The 15310-nt window shown below is 46.2% G+C and overlaps 1 protein-coding gene across 1 annotated transcript in view; it reads right to left on the reverse strand.

Annotated features, from left to right (window-relative positions):
* The window catches only part of Phactr2 (phosphatase and actin regulator 2), a 268971-nt gene extending 254084 nt beyond the window's left edge, over nt 1-14887 (reverse strand). The window contains exon 1 of the mRNA XM_038339990.1: nt 14665-14887. Coding sequence (XP_038195918.1) covers nt 14665-14887 — 223 coding nt within the window. The remainder of the gene's footprint in view (nt 1-14664) is intronic.
* Nucleotides 14888-15310: the final 423 nt, after the last annotated feature.

Consider the following 15310-nt stretch of genomic DNA (forward strand, 5'->3'; position numbering starts at 1 on the left):
ACTTGTTTCAGACTCCCTTGGTATTATAGGTATGAGACACAACATCTTGCTTAATCTTTGTTTTTGAAATTCTCTCAGCTTTTAATCCTGTGAACTAAAAGCTCTCCAGTTTTTAGTACCAGGAATCAATTCATATGGACATTTTTAAAGCAAAAGGTTCTGTGTAGGTGGAAGTTCTAAGGCTCTCTTTTTAAAGCTGCAAGGCTTTCACCTGCTACCCCATACTAGATAGTTCGCTTAGCCAAATGGAAAACAGAAGTAGTCTTTGAAGCATCATGGGAGCCGTTATGGGTAGAAGTTAGAGGAACATTAGCAGGATATTATGATGTTTGGGCTATGGTCCATGGTTCCTGGCTTATGCCTCCCTCTCTAAGGCAACTCGTAGAAACTAGAATGTCTGTACCACTAATCTTCCCCAGCACTCTATCTTGAATAACCATAAAGAAATATTCCAACCTGCTATTGTCTGATAATAGGTCATAAAACCCTCATCATCGCAAAGGAGTACTATGCCATGCTCTTGAGGGAAGAGTCCCGGGATACTGAAGCACACAGACCTCTCTGGACTCCCCTGTTATCAGCTTTGGATAAGCAATGCAATCTCCATAGACCCCCACAGGACACGGTGAAGAGGCTTCTGATAGACTAACCTGTAGAGCTTGCAGGAAGGAAAATAAAAACTCATCCCCACAGAGGAAGGTGGTACACTCCCACTCCACAGGGACAGAAGGTCCTGCACCCCAGGCTCTTGGAGACCTTGCCCTACATATCTTTCACGTGGCTATCCATTTGTATCCCTTGAAATATCCTTTGTAAAAAACTCTAGATGTAATTATAGTGTTCGCCAAGTCTAGCAAGTCATGCTAGTAAGGAGGACAAATAGAATCCGAGGAGGATGGCCTGGCCTTTTGGTCAGCCAGAAGTTTTAAGTAAGTACCCAGGTTCATGATTTGAAGGGGTTTAGTCTTGGTTCCATCACTCCCCCCAGGTGGGCAGTGTTAGTGGTGAGTTGAACTAGAAATACCTACTTGGTAGATTACTGCACAGAAGGGACAGATTCTTCATCTTTCAGAGTCATAGATATCTGCTATGTTGGCTGTGATGTGGCAATACAAGAACAAAATAAAATAATTTTTTTCTGCCAGTAGAATTAGTGCTGAAAAGACTCCTTCTTAAAACAGCTGAGAGGCTCACATGTTTATACAAATCCATAAGTAGAGTATTGTTTCCTTCAATGTGTAACCTATGGGCTCACAGCAAAAGACATAGATAGCTTGGATGCCCATTTGAAACTTCCTAGATTTAATTTTTCACACTAAACCTGTTACATTTCAAAAGGATTCCAGGTGCTTTGTAAGTATGGCAATGTATGAGAAAGGCTTTCTATATCTGTCACTAGTTCCCATGTGAGCTTGAGGTGGGACCTCCGGTACAGCTGACTGGAGTAACCCGCTGACACACTGAAGCATCCTTCCAAGGCTCATCCAGCAGAAGACTGATATGGCTAAGCAGGACCTCCATTCCTCATCCTTCGTGGTGAGCCTAAAGCCTATTGCCTACTAACAGAGCAGTTGGCCAGGCATAATGACGCCTAGCTATAATCCCAGAACTTGGAAGGTCAACTCATGAGGACCACCAGTTGAAGTCCAGCTAGGGATACAAAGGAAGACACTACGTCAAAAACAAAACAAAACAAAACCAAAAAACACTGAAGTCCAGGCGTGGTGACTCATGTCTATAATCTCACTTACTTCAGAGGTGGAGGCAGGTGGATCAGAAATTCACGTTCTCCTATGACTATATAGTGAGTTTGAGGCCAACTGAGACTAGTTGAGATTTTTTTTTATAGCCTAAATCCAACCCCAGCAAGTTGAAGCAAGCAATGAAAGCCTAGAGCTGCCAGGTGCCGATGGTTGAAGGCTTCATCTAGTATCAGGTATCTTGGTGAGAAACAAGAGGCAGCTGAATCATACTGAGACAGCCCCTCCCCCTCCCCATCAATACGCTAACATAAATGAGGCCCTGAATCATGAACATCAAGAGAGATTTGGGAAGAAGAAGACTCGAAGAGCAACTGTTCAAGGAGGTTCACTCAACAGGAGAAGCAAGGCAAGGAGCCAGAGAGCCTCAGAGGGAGTGGTGGGGTGGGGATACTTTCATGCACAGCCTGATATGCAGGGCAGATTTTTCCACCATCAGAGGGTTCAGAACACTTCTTTCTCTTGAAGCTGCTTGGCAACTGCAGGCTCTCTCTCTCTCTTTGGAATGTTCCTGTACTTGGGCAGACCTTGCTAGTTTCTCCTTGACCAAGGCTGCAGAGTGTCCTGAGCTGCCAGCCCTCTGGGAATTTCTCAGCTGCCCGAGGAGCAGTCCTTCCCGTGAATGCTCCCAAATCTTGATCTGGGTCACCATATGTGACCTTGTGCCAATGCCAGTCCTTGTTGAGATGCATCTGATCAAATGAAGCCAGAGGAATGCCATCTCACTACCTAAACAGGTCCTTGAAGTCAGGTCACCATCGGGAGGATGTGGTCACCAGAGGGCGAAGGTCTAAAGCAGCCTTACTGACATGTGACTCCATTTGGAGAAAGACACAGGCTTAAAGCGCCATGTGATGTTCTTAAAGTAATAAAGAGGCCTTGCAAAATGCCTTTGAGAGCTACTCTAAATGGAAATAGGATGTAAATGGTGCCATGGCTACAGGTACCAAACTGGCTAGGATGGGTGGGGTTACCGGGAAGAACATTATATCCTTCAGGAAGAGAAAATATTGGGCTTCTTCTGAGATATTTCTGATCCTCAAATCATAGAATTTGACTCTTATGACCCATGATCCAAAGGGTTGCTCTGATCCGTACCTCAGCCAATGACATCTATCACCCTTCCTAGTCTTATCTTGTCCCATCGGACACCTCATTCTTGCTTGCGCCCTCACACCTCCACTGGCCCCACTGTGCCATAAAGACATGTTCGTATATAACAATTTTCTTAGTCTGCTTTTTTTCTTCTTTCTTACCTAGAAAAATGTCTGGCTTTTCTCAGCAACATCTATGCCTCCAGGAAGCCAGGAATTCCTCACTTCCCCAGCCTTCTGGACATGAGACAATGAAGGTTTCCCATGTGCCATTCAAGAACTGCCCTCTAGGGCTGGAGAGATGGCTCAGAGGTTAAGAGCATTGCCTGCCCTTCCAAACGTCCTGAGTTCAATTCCCAGCCACCACATGGTAGCTCACAACCATCTGTATGGGGTCTGGTGCCCTCTTCAGGCATACACACAGACAGAATATTGTATACATAATAAATAAAAATATTTAAAAAAAGAACTGCCCTCTATACAACCACATGGACACATCACCAACACATGCCCCACGTCTAAACATAGGTTGTAACAAGAGAGCTAACTTATTTGGCTCTGGCTGCATTTAGAACTGGAACCCAAGATCCCCAGTGAGTTTCCCTGCTAGTTTGAATTGAAGACAGGTAAATTTAGCTTTGATAGGAGCATATGTATACAGAGGCAAAAAATTCTGGGATGGATGGGTAGATGGATAATGCAGATAGTATTATAGAATAAATGTCTATAACCCCTTACATTCTACATGTTGCAACTCTGCTCTCTCATGCAACAGTTTCAGGAAGTGAGGTATTTGAGAGGTAACTGGAGTTAGAGGAAGTCAGGAGTGTGTCCCACAAATGAATGGCATTAGCATCCATAAAGGAAATCATATTCAATCTCTCTGCCATGTGATGACACATTAAGAAGGCAGCCACCCATCAATCATGAAGCAGGCCCTTACATAATGGTATTTGTAAAGCCTTATGATTATGGTGTCATTGTCTCCATTTTAATGTGGTGTCCATGAGCTGTTTCTATGAGTGGTGACAGATATGTACTCAGACACACGTGATCAAAAGGTACGTACTTTAAAGTAAGGAGGATGTGAGTCTGGATCCAGTACTTCCTTTCCACCCAAGGGATATGGGTGTCCTATTTACCTTTGAAACCCCAGGCTATTTTCTCTAAGGGGTTGCTGTGAAGATGAAGCCTGTGGTGTGGGCAGACAGATCAAGACTGCATCAACCACAGTGTGCTGCCTTCTGACCCTCCTTGCTCACACTCTGGGGTCTGGTACCAGCTCAGCATTCCCAGAAGCCTGCAGAGTCCCTGTATCTGGGATGCCATCTCCACTGGCCTCAGGTGAGACAGAGAGCCATCACTTCCTCTCCACAAACTTTCTCCTGTGGCTGTGGCCCAGAGAGTCTTTCCTGGAGGACCTAGTTAGTTCATGAGCAGCTGATAAAGCAATACGAATCTCTGCTTGGTTGATTTTCATCTTAGAACATATGGAGATGAAGTTTTTACCTGTTTTTATATACATATGATAAGCACTTCGGGTAGTTGTTGGCTGACAGCTTAATATCAAGTGAACTGAGTTCCAAGCCACACCCAATCTGTTGTGATGATGATCTTGGACTATGAGAAGCTAATCTGTGTTGTTCTAATATCTATGGCATTTTATTATGGCTATTCATATGCACTGAAATAACTAGATGAGTGGATAAATAGATGGATTGGGAGAGAAATGGGGGAGAGAGTGCTCCAGAAATACAAGGTGATAGGTAAAGGGAGTGTCCTCCTAAGCAATTCCTTTCTCTAGGTCTGCAACACACAGGAACTGCTCTTGAATCTTTGTATACTCTCGGAATGGGGTGGGGCTGAGAGCTGTGGCAGACCTTGGGGGCAGTAATCAGTGACTCTCAAAGGCAGATCCAAAGTGCTACGATGAATTATAGCCTTTGCAAAGGAACAGAAACAGCTGTCAGGCTGGGCTGACAGTTCAGCTGGTAAAGAGTCTGGCTCGAAAAAAATAATCTGGGGACAGCAGTGTGCGCTTGGACTCTCGGCACTGAGGTGGGCAAAGATGGGTGGGTCTCTGGGGCTTACAAGCCAGCAAACCTAACCTACTGGAAGAGGTTAGACCAAGGAGAGCCAATCTCAAACATAAGATGGACAGAGCCATTGAACTGACTCGGAAGGTAAAGGTACTCACTGCCATACTTGATGACCTGAGTTCAGTCCCCAAGATCCCACATAGCTGAAGGAGAGAACCAATTCCTACAAGTTGTCCTGTGACCTCAATACATGTGCCGTAACCTGCACACACACACACACACACACACACACACACGCACACGCACATGCACACACACATATACACACAAATATTTATATTTAAAGAAATTTAAAACAATGTTTAAAAATAATAGGGTGGATGACACTGGAGTAACAAAGCTCAAAATTGACTGCGGACCTTCACACACACACACACACACACACACACACACACACACACACGCCCACACACTCCAAAAAAAGACAGACATGCACACATATAGAAAGTAAGAGGTCACACTTAATCAGTCATAAATTTTCTTAGGCAAAGCAGTGAGCTGGACAGTATTGGATGTCAAATACTATTGTGACCAATAATATTATAATTAGAATAAGCACACACTCCTCTGATATAGTAACTACAAAAGACAGTATTCAGATATTAAATCAAGCTGAATTTTTTATCATCATGCCTTTCTGTCAACTGCATCTTCCAGAATTGAGATTCAGAGTCCATGATGTCCAGTAGGTTGAGGAAGAAGAGATTAAAACACCTTGATTATTGATGTTTAGGCCACTTAAATGATTATTCAAGAGAAGTGCCACCCTTAAAGAAGACCAGCCTAACATTCGGGTAGTGAAAATACACATGAGCACTGAAGGAGCTCGGGGCAGCATTCACTTGGTTCACAACCGTAGATGATGTACAGGAGGCACTGATCCAAAGCAAAACCCTATCAGGGCCCTCAACATTCTTGACCACAGTCCAGAGGTCTAAAAGGGCACAATGGCATTTTCAGAAGTCTTAAAGATTCTTCCTTTTAGGACAGATAAGCAACGGTTAATTTCTTTTCTTTTCTTTTCTTTTTTTTTCCAAGACACCACAGAGGCACTGAGAAACTTGCAAGGTAAGGCTTATAAATGTCAAGCTTTAGCTAGTTGGTCACAGTGAGCTAGCCTCACACACGTTTCAAACGCAAGCCAGTAAGCCTGCTTCTTCATGCTCGTCTCACCCAGTGTGATCAAAGATTATGACTCATCCACCGAGGCTGCCTTGGTGTTTTGTGTTTTTTGTTTTTTTTTTTCCCTGAGCCTCATCGTAACTGAAAGTACACTTGAACTTTGAAACGGGCTATGGTTCTTACACATGAGCTGTGCTCACAACTGCAAGCCTCGGTAGTTTTCAATTGAAAGACTAGGTCAAATATTGCTAGAATTTGACATGTTGTATGCACCTTAAAGTGGACAGCCAATTGGCTAAGGACTTGAAAGACTTTTTTTTTTGGCAGAAGAACTTCTTAATTGAGTGTGTGTGTCTGTGTGTGTATAGTGTGTTTTGATGTGTATTCATGCCTGTGTGTTCATGTGTCTGCATGTATTTGTGTGTCAAGTGTGTATACGTATTCATGTATGTGTGTATGTCTGCGTGTGTCTGTGTGTCAAGGGTATGTTTGTATGTATTCATGTATGTGTGTTCGTGTGTGTGTGCATCTGAGTGTCAAATGTGTGTTTGTATGTATTCATGTATGTGTGTTCATGTGTGTGTGCGCATCTGAGTGTCAAGTGTGTGTTTGTGTATATTCATGTATATGTGTTCATGTATATGTATGTGTTTGTGTGTCAAATGTGTGTTTGTGTGTATTCATGTATGTGTTTTCATGTGTGTCAAATGTATGTTTGTGTATATTCATGTATATGTGTTCATGTATATGTATGTGTTTGTGTGTCAAATGTGTGCTTGTGTGTATTCATGTATGTGCATTCATGTGTGTGTTTGTGTGTATTCATGTAAGTGTATTCATGTGTGTATGCATCAAGTGTGTTTGTGTGTATTTGTGTGTGTATATACATGCACATAAATTCATGTGTGTGTTCATGTGTGTGTATTCATGCATGTGCATTCATGTGTGTTTCAAGTGTGTATATTGGTGTATGCGTGTTCATGTGTGTTTGTGGGTGTATTCATGCATTGGATTCATATGTGGGTATATTTATGCATATGCATTCATGTGTTGTGTTTTCATGTGTGTAAATATGAGCACACATGTGCTAAGGACACATGTGGATTGGAGAACAGCCTCTGGTGTCGGTGCTCTGCTTGTGTGTTCGTGACTGAATCTTGTTGGATCACACTGCTTATGACAGGCTATGGCTGCACACTCCCGGGCATCCTCCTGTTTCCACCTCCCATCTCGATGTGATTGCAGCAGTTGTCATCCCGTGTCCAGCTCTTACACAGATTCTAGGAGTTTCCTCAGTTCTCACCCTTGCAGGGCAAGCACTTTTATTCACAGAGCCATCGCCTCAATCCAAAAGAGCTGTTCACCTTGTCGCTCTCGCTCACGTGGTATTTTTGAGTTTTCAAGTATGATGCAGCTTTCCCCTTTTTTTGTGGGTTGTCCGGGAGCCGTTTCTTTGAGGGAGTGGCAGACACTCAGGTACACTTGAGCCAAAAGGGTATGCACTTTGAAGTCAGGAAGATGTGAGTCTGTATCTCTCCCATACTTCCCCACCACCCAAAGGACATGAGTGTCCTCCTCCACCTTTGAAACCCCAGGCTATTATCTCTAAGGGGTTGCTGTGAAGATGAAGCCTGTGGTGTGGGCAGACAGTTCAAGTTGTGTGCATCAACCACAGTGTGCTGCCTTCTGACCCTCCTTGCTCACACTCTGGGGTCTGGTACCAGCTCAGCATTCCCAGGAGCCTGCAGAGTCCCTGTGTCTGGGATGCCATCTCCATGGGCCTCAGGTGAGACAGAGAGCCATCACTTCCTCTCCACAAACTTTCTCCTGTGGCTGTGGCCCAGAGAGTCTTGTGCAATGGGCCCCTCCCCTGGAGGACCTAGTTAGTTCATGAGCAGCTCTTGATAAAGCAAATACGAACCTCTGCTTGGTTCTTTTTATTTTAAAGTATTTGGGAATCAAAACTTCAACTTCCTCGTGTGTGTGTGTGTGTTTGTGAATGTGTGAGTGTGCACTTTAGGCTATTTTTTGACAGATGTTTGATGTTAGAAGAACTGACCTTGTTAATCCATCATCAGTGCCTTAGACATCCAGTAGGCACTTGTATGTACCAGACCCCAGCCCAGGCACCAAGAATTCAAAAACAAGGGAAGCCTGGCTTCTGTTTGTGGTGGTCTCATGGTGTAGGAAAGATGAGAGGCCCGTGTACTCAGTTAATGCACCTTAAGCTACTTTCAGTAGAAGTCTGCCAAATGACACACTTTACCCAAAACCTTAAAGTTCAAGGTCTCTTTTCTCACCTTTCACCCCCACAGCCCTGCAGTAAGCAAGGTGTTACTCTTACTAATCATTTCCAGGTCGGCTATAAGGAAGTCAAGGACAGGGAGGGGAAGTAACACGACCAAGATCACAGGGAGGATAACCACAATCCTGTGTCTCCTTTGCCCATGTTCCTCCACCATTGTGGGGGCCTCTCCTGGAACATGTAGAAACACATTCAGAATGTATTTCCTCACGCTCACAAATACCATGCCAATGCCACCTGCAGCGTGCTCCCATGAGCGACGGGTCAGACACAGCCCCCTCAGACTCTGGCCTTGGCCTCCCTGCTATGATGTGCGAGATTTGAAAATAACCCAAAATAGTCCTTTTAGAAATAATCAGCCTTCTTTTTCTTTTTTGGCATCAAGCAGAACTAAGCAGACTCTAGTCATGCCTCGGGTCTTCATGTAATGTTTCTTTTCCTAAACACTCCCTTCCTCCATGTGTCCAGCTCCACGTTCTACTTTCTCCAGAGAGGGGGGGAGGAAAGGAGGGAAGGAGGGAGAGAGGGAAGGAGGGAGGGAGAGAGAGAGAGGGAGGAAGAGAGGGAGAGAGAGAGAGAGAATGTATGAATGTGTGTGTGCACAGTTATGTCACAGTCTCTGGGAAGCCCTTCCTGAGGACCTTCCCCCAAGCTATTTTCACAGCTGACCACAGGGCCCTGATTATAGCTCATACTTTCTTACTGTGCCGTGTTTAGCTTATTGTCCTCTTTCCCCGACTAGACCATGGGTCCCTTCGAGCTATTTCTGCTGCCTGTGTGTTTGACACATTAGTTTTTTTTTTTTTACCTGATTAGATAAATAAATGAAGCATCAAGGTATCCTTTCATGCCTGAAGCACCTCTTGCAGCAGGTAGGGCTCAGAATGAATGCCCAGCCCATTACCAGCCTCTGAGCTCCCACAAGATGACCGGTGCAGCTAGACTCCCTAGTAAACGACTCCTTATAAATAACTATCACCAGCAGGTAATATATTGCCTGTAATTCATGGCACAGGGCTTCTATCCCTAGAGAAACGCTGTCTCTGGCTGCCATCCCCTTTCTGAAGAGCTTTTGTGATGAAAAGACTCACATCCAAGATTGCAGAATCATATCTGCCTGCTGCCGTGTGCCCTATGCTTAGAATAGTACCAGGCACCCAGTGACGTCCAGAAATACTAGCTGAACGAAAGACTGAATGACTGGATGGACAACACGCATGTGTAGTTCCTGTTAAGTGGACACATTGCGACTCTGAGTCCTGGACTCTCTGAAAGCAGCTTGGGATTGGACGGGCATCTCACAAGGGGCGTTAATCCACAGACAGGCTCCAGAGGGACCTGTGATCTACAGCTTTCATTAAACGGAAGCTTCACAACATAGGACCGTTCTTAAGAGTCTGAACAAAGAATTCTTCCCCACGCAACCACGGACTGGAGAACTCACAGAAGGAATGGGCTGGCTGTCCCAGGGAATGCCTATGCTGTGTGTTACAACGGAGTGAGGAAGCCCCTGTGAGGGCGGGAAAAGAGCTCAAACTAGAGAGGAAGAAAGCCTGCCAGCAGAGAGGCAAGCAGAAGCTGTGGGCCTGCTGAGGTCATGCCAGCCTTAAGAAAGTGACAGAGAAAGAGGAACTGGTTGCCTAAATTCCTGACAGCTTTCTTGCTTTGGACCCAGGTCCGTTGTGTCCTGACCGAGGAGGGACCAGTTTACTCACAGATGAAGCAGGATTTTAAAACATGCCACTCCCTGTGCTCACCCACCCGATGCCTATATGAGAAGATGGAAGGCACACGTTCTGGCCTAGCTGTAAAGATGAGGGCATTTCCCTTTCCTACTGTGAGGACGGGATGGACACACATGTCTATACAAGATGCCTAGACTGACAAGGGCTGGATTTGGGTCCTCTAGTATCTGCTGCATCCAGTCTATTTTTATACTGTCCAAACTGGCCTATCTTTGCTGGCCAGATAGACTTGCTTTTCTATGACCAGGCAAAGACAGAAAGTAAACATAAGGCCTGATGCCCACTGCCTGGCAAAAACGGGCAAACACCAACCCCCCTGCGTTCTAAACTACACAAATGTGAAGTTAGCAGGTGCTAGCCTTGGCTGCTGATCTAGAGTACCTCCAGTTTAGAGACCGTCATTATACTTTGGACAAGACTGACTCACGGATCCAAAACGGTGTCTGTCCCTCAAAAAGCTTAACCAAGACTTCCTGGATGCTAACGACAGGAGTACAACCTGGCAGCCTCTGCTTATTGCGCAGTCCTGGGAGAAAAACACACCAGACACAGTCAACTCCAGTAAAGCTCTGAGTGAGGAACAAGACTGGCAAGATGGGTGTGAAAACCGAGAGACCCTGAGTGCGTACTATGAGAACTTTAGGGCAAGAGTCCACTTTTGAAAAATTGGTTTTATTTACCAAAACATTAGATTTCAGAAGTCCAGAGCTTCGGTTAACCCCAAAGGCCTGTGAGTTTAAAACCAAACAAACAAAAAGACAAAAACCAGTCTGAGCTCTTAAGATGCAAAAGTTTGACTTTTTAAAAACTACATATTTGAATATATTTGGGCTTTTACCTGTTTTGCATGGGTTTTAAATTATGAAACTATGGCTTTTGCTGGCAAAATACAAATGTTTCATGTGGAAAAATTAGCTCCTGAATCCAAAAATCAAATAAAAGCCCCTAAACTATGAGATATCTTCCGTTCTAAAATCTGGTAACAACCCAGGGCAATGAAGGCTCTTAGAATGTCTCCATCCACTGCTAACACCAAGCAGGCCTTTAAAAATGATTGACATTGAATGACCCCGATTGCAGCAAATAACAGTTTTAGGGACTGAGTCTCAAGGAAGGACCGGAAGCTAAGGCAGGAGGTGGGATGATGGGTGAAGGCAGGAGAATGTGGTCCTTTGTCTTGGAGTAGGTATTGTCTAATAACCCAAGAAGAAATTCCCTCTTTCTCTTTCCTCTCTAAGGCATTGTCAAAGATAGCTTTTTCCTCCTTGATGTTCATCCAACAGCAAGGACTAACACCAGGGAATTAATTCATTATTAGAAGTGACGCTACAGGAAGAACTCTTTGATAAATAGCTTAATCAGGATTGGAAGCAAGAAAAAAGACTTCGGGAGGGTGTGGTAAAGGGGCAAAGAAGAGAGAAGGGAGCAGGCATCCATGCTTCAAGGTTCCACTTTTTAGGCCAACTCTCGTCACAGAATTCGAATATTGCACAGACAAAAGAAGGTAAGCCTCATGCTTGACTACACCTTAGAGTCACCTGATGCCCGGGCTGCACCTGATGCCAGTTCTAGCAGAAGCCCTGAGATGGACCCATCCAGGAACTCTTTTATTATTGTTTTCCATTTCCCCAAATGATCCTATGTATAACTAAGATTGAAACTTGGCATCTGAAAGAAAGATGTTTTAGACTACAAAGTGAAGAAAGAAAGAAAGAAAGAAAGAAAGAAAGAAAGAAAGAAAGAAAGAGAGAGAGAGAGAGACAGAGAGACAGAGAGAGAGACAGAGAGAGAGACAGAGAGAGAGAAAGGAAGGAAGGAAGAAAGAAAGAAAGAAGAAAGGAAGGAAGAAAAAAAGAAAGAAAAAAGAAGGAAAAGAAAAAAGGCTGGTTATCTTTTGGCATGCAGATTTGGATTAAGTAGGTCTGCCTGGGAGGGACTAAGTTTAGCAGCAAAGCCTAAGTCTGGGACAGCTACATAGGACCTTTCTCTAGATACTGCCTCTGAGCATGCCCAGAGTTTCTGGCAAGGGCCTGCAAGTTGTGCTACTATAACAGCAGACCTAAGGACTGTTGTCAAAAAGAGATTAATCTTCTTATTGTGCTCCTGAGATGACTTGGGCATCCCAGCCTGTTCAGAGGCTGCAGCTGTCATGGGAAATGTTCTGCATATCCATGAGGGACTGGCTCATTCTTTATCCTCTTGATTCAAGGAAAGGTGAGCTCGCAGTTCTTAGAGACCTGTCTTAGTTTGGGTTTCTATTGCTGTGAAGAGAGACACCATGATCACAGCAACTCTAATAAAGGAAAACATTTAATGGAGGCTGGGTTACAGCTTCAGAGGTTTAGTCCATTACTGCCATGGCAGGGAATATAGTGGCGTGTAGTCAAGCACGGTGCTAGACAGGAGCTAAGAGTTCTACATCTTGATCCGCAGGCAGAAGGAGACTGACACACTAGGCCTAGCTTGAGGACATAAAACCTCAAACACTGCCCCCATAGGAACTCCCTTCCTCCAGCAAGGCCACGCCCACTCCAACAAGGGCACACCTCCTAATTACAGGGCAACTTCTTAGGGGGCAAGCATTCGAGCATGTGAGCCAATAGGCCATACCCATTCAAATCTTCACAAAACCAAAAGCTTAGTTCTGAAAGCAGGAAAACAGCCTCCTGGAGAAGTTCACTCTCCTACCTGAGCACCAACATGCTGGGATGTAGGGGACAAATACACTGAAAGCTGCCACTTTCTCATATCCCTTATAAGGACAGGGGAAAACCAGATTCCCTGAGGATAAATAGATGCTCCTGTCACTGCCACATGGCGCATGTGCATACATGCACATTCAAAGTTCTTACTGTTATTCACCCGCATGCAGCTTTAATTCCAAACTTAAAAAATAAAAACTTGAGACACAGTTATGCTTGTTAATCTACTGTCACCAACTAAACTACTATTCACTTGTCTCTGGATCATTGGGAGGGTTAATCCTTTAATCTTTTTTTTTTTAAAAAAAAAAATCAATCAAGATTATCAACAGCTCCAATTCTGTTTGGCCCCAAAGCAGAAGACAAAATGCTTTTCCACTCAACGCTTTTCACAAAATAAAGTCAGAGGTAGAATCTGAAGATGAGAGCTCACAGCCTGAACTTTCTCCAAAGGAATCTTCAAAATCAGAACAGAAACACTGTCAATGCTTCCTGAACACACTGGGTAGCAGAGACCGTATCTGGAAAAGAAAACAGTCAGTTTTGGTGACCAACAGAGTTAGGTAGCTGGAGTGGAGACAAATGCACAGAAGTGTGCTCTTTCAAACTAGAACTTGGCTTTGGGTAGAAATGAGGTTGAGTTCAAGATCATGGAGAAGACTCATTGGGTAAGGGTACTTGACACCAAGCCCAAGGGTTTGGATTCCATCACCAAGGCCGTGCAAATTGTCCTCTGACGTCTACATGCATGCTGAGGTGTGCTTGTGTGTGCACATACACAAATAAATAAACGGGGGTGGTGTCGAGGAATGCATGACCCCAGAGCACTGGAAAAGCACAGGGCTCTTGTGCCTGGGGGCAGTGGAGGTGCAGTTTGCTTCAGCAAGCACTTTCTTGAAGCTGGTCATTCTCATGTCCTCCCTGGCTAGTTTCCCAGCTCCTTTGCAGCCTTCACAGGTCGAGAATTATAAAACAACCCTTAGAAACTGGACACATCGGCTGGACTAAAAGACAAAAGTTCTCCGGTTCTTAGGACATTTAAATTATGACTTAATCCACCTCATGTCTCCACACAATATACCACACCATCGTTCCACATTAACCACTGAGATTTGAGAGACAAAGTTAAGCGATTAGTCCTCAATCACACAGCACAGCCTGGGCAACATCAGGCCTCAGTGAAGTTCCTGGTTTTTGCCTGTCCTCCGAGGACGCCACGCAGAAGCAATACTGGATCCAGACTTTCCAGAGAGTAGATATACACACACAGCCAGGCCAAGGTCTCATTAACACCTCCATGAGTTTTCACAGTCAGGGAAACGCGAATCCCAGGTCCTCTTACCAACAAGCCCGCTAAGAAATCTCTATTTCAGAAGCAGGAGTGCCTGCCAGAGCTTCCAAGCCCTGTACTAAGGCCAGCCCGTGAAGTGAGGAGACCACACCCTTCTGAGGGACCACAGTCATGCCAAAGACTGGTTAGCCCAAGAACTAAATTAGCCCAAGAACCAAAGCCAACACCAGTACCGCCTGGCGCCGCACAGCGGAGAGTGAGTCCAGGGGAACTCGCGGAAACCGCGCCGCGCTGCACCCGCGCAGGAGATAGGCGCACCCACTTGGGTGCACCCACCGGTCACCTGCCCCTCAGCCGAGGGACACTAAGCTTCTGCAGCTCAGCTGGAGGTGGCGATGTAAAGACAGCAGCTTTCGCCCTTGCTCTCAGCACCCCTCCTCCCACGGTTGCCCGCGGGCTTCCAGGGATGATAACCACACAGTGACTGCCACCTGCCCGTGGCTAGCCCTTCCTGGACCACCCCAGGCCATCCCGCGCCACCCTTACCTGAACCGGAGATGTGGACCCGGAGCGGGCGGCCCCTGCTTGAGGCGGACGACAGGTCGCTCTGGGAGCGGCCGCGGGGACTTGGGTCTCCGGGTAGCCAGCGCAAGGCAGGAGCGGCTGGGCCGGGAGCCTCGGGCTCGGGGTCCAGATCCACCGCTGCCACCGCCTCCTGGCCGACTGGCTGGTCCGGGGACATTTCAGGGCTCCCATCGGCTTCCGCCATCGGCCCTAGGCGCCTGGAGGGAGCGAGCTCAGGCAGGGTGGGGCCGGCGCAGAGGGCTGAGCTGTCCGCTGCGGCCCCGCGTGAAGCCCCCGGCCGGCTGGCAGGGCGGGGAGGCGGCCGCAAGCAGCGGTGCGCAGCGCGGGAGGAGGAAGAACACAGAAAAGTTTGCACAGGAAGGAGCCGCCTACAGCCGGCTCTCGCTCCCGCCGGTGACAGACACGGGCCCCCCCCAAGCCTGCTGCCCTCGGTGCCTGGTGCCCGGGAACCTGCCCGGCTGCTCCACCCCCAAGCGCGGCCCCTCCACCGGAAGGCTGGGGTCTGTAGCCGCTGGCCCAGCAAGGCTCTTCCAGCCCGGTCTCTGAAAAGTGAAGTTTAAGCTGCAGAGCTGAGGTGCAAGCTCAGGGTTAACATTAACAGTACCAT

The sequence above is a fragment of the Arvicola amphibius genome, chromosome 8 (assembly GCF_903992535.2).
Source record: "Arvicola amphibius chromosome 8, mArvAmp1.2, whole genome shotgun sequence".
NCBI classification, from domain to species: domain Eukaryota; kingdom Metazoa; phylum Chordata; class Mammalia; order Rodentia; family Cricetidae; genus Arvicola; species Arvicola amphibius.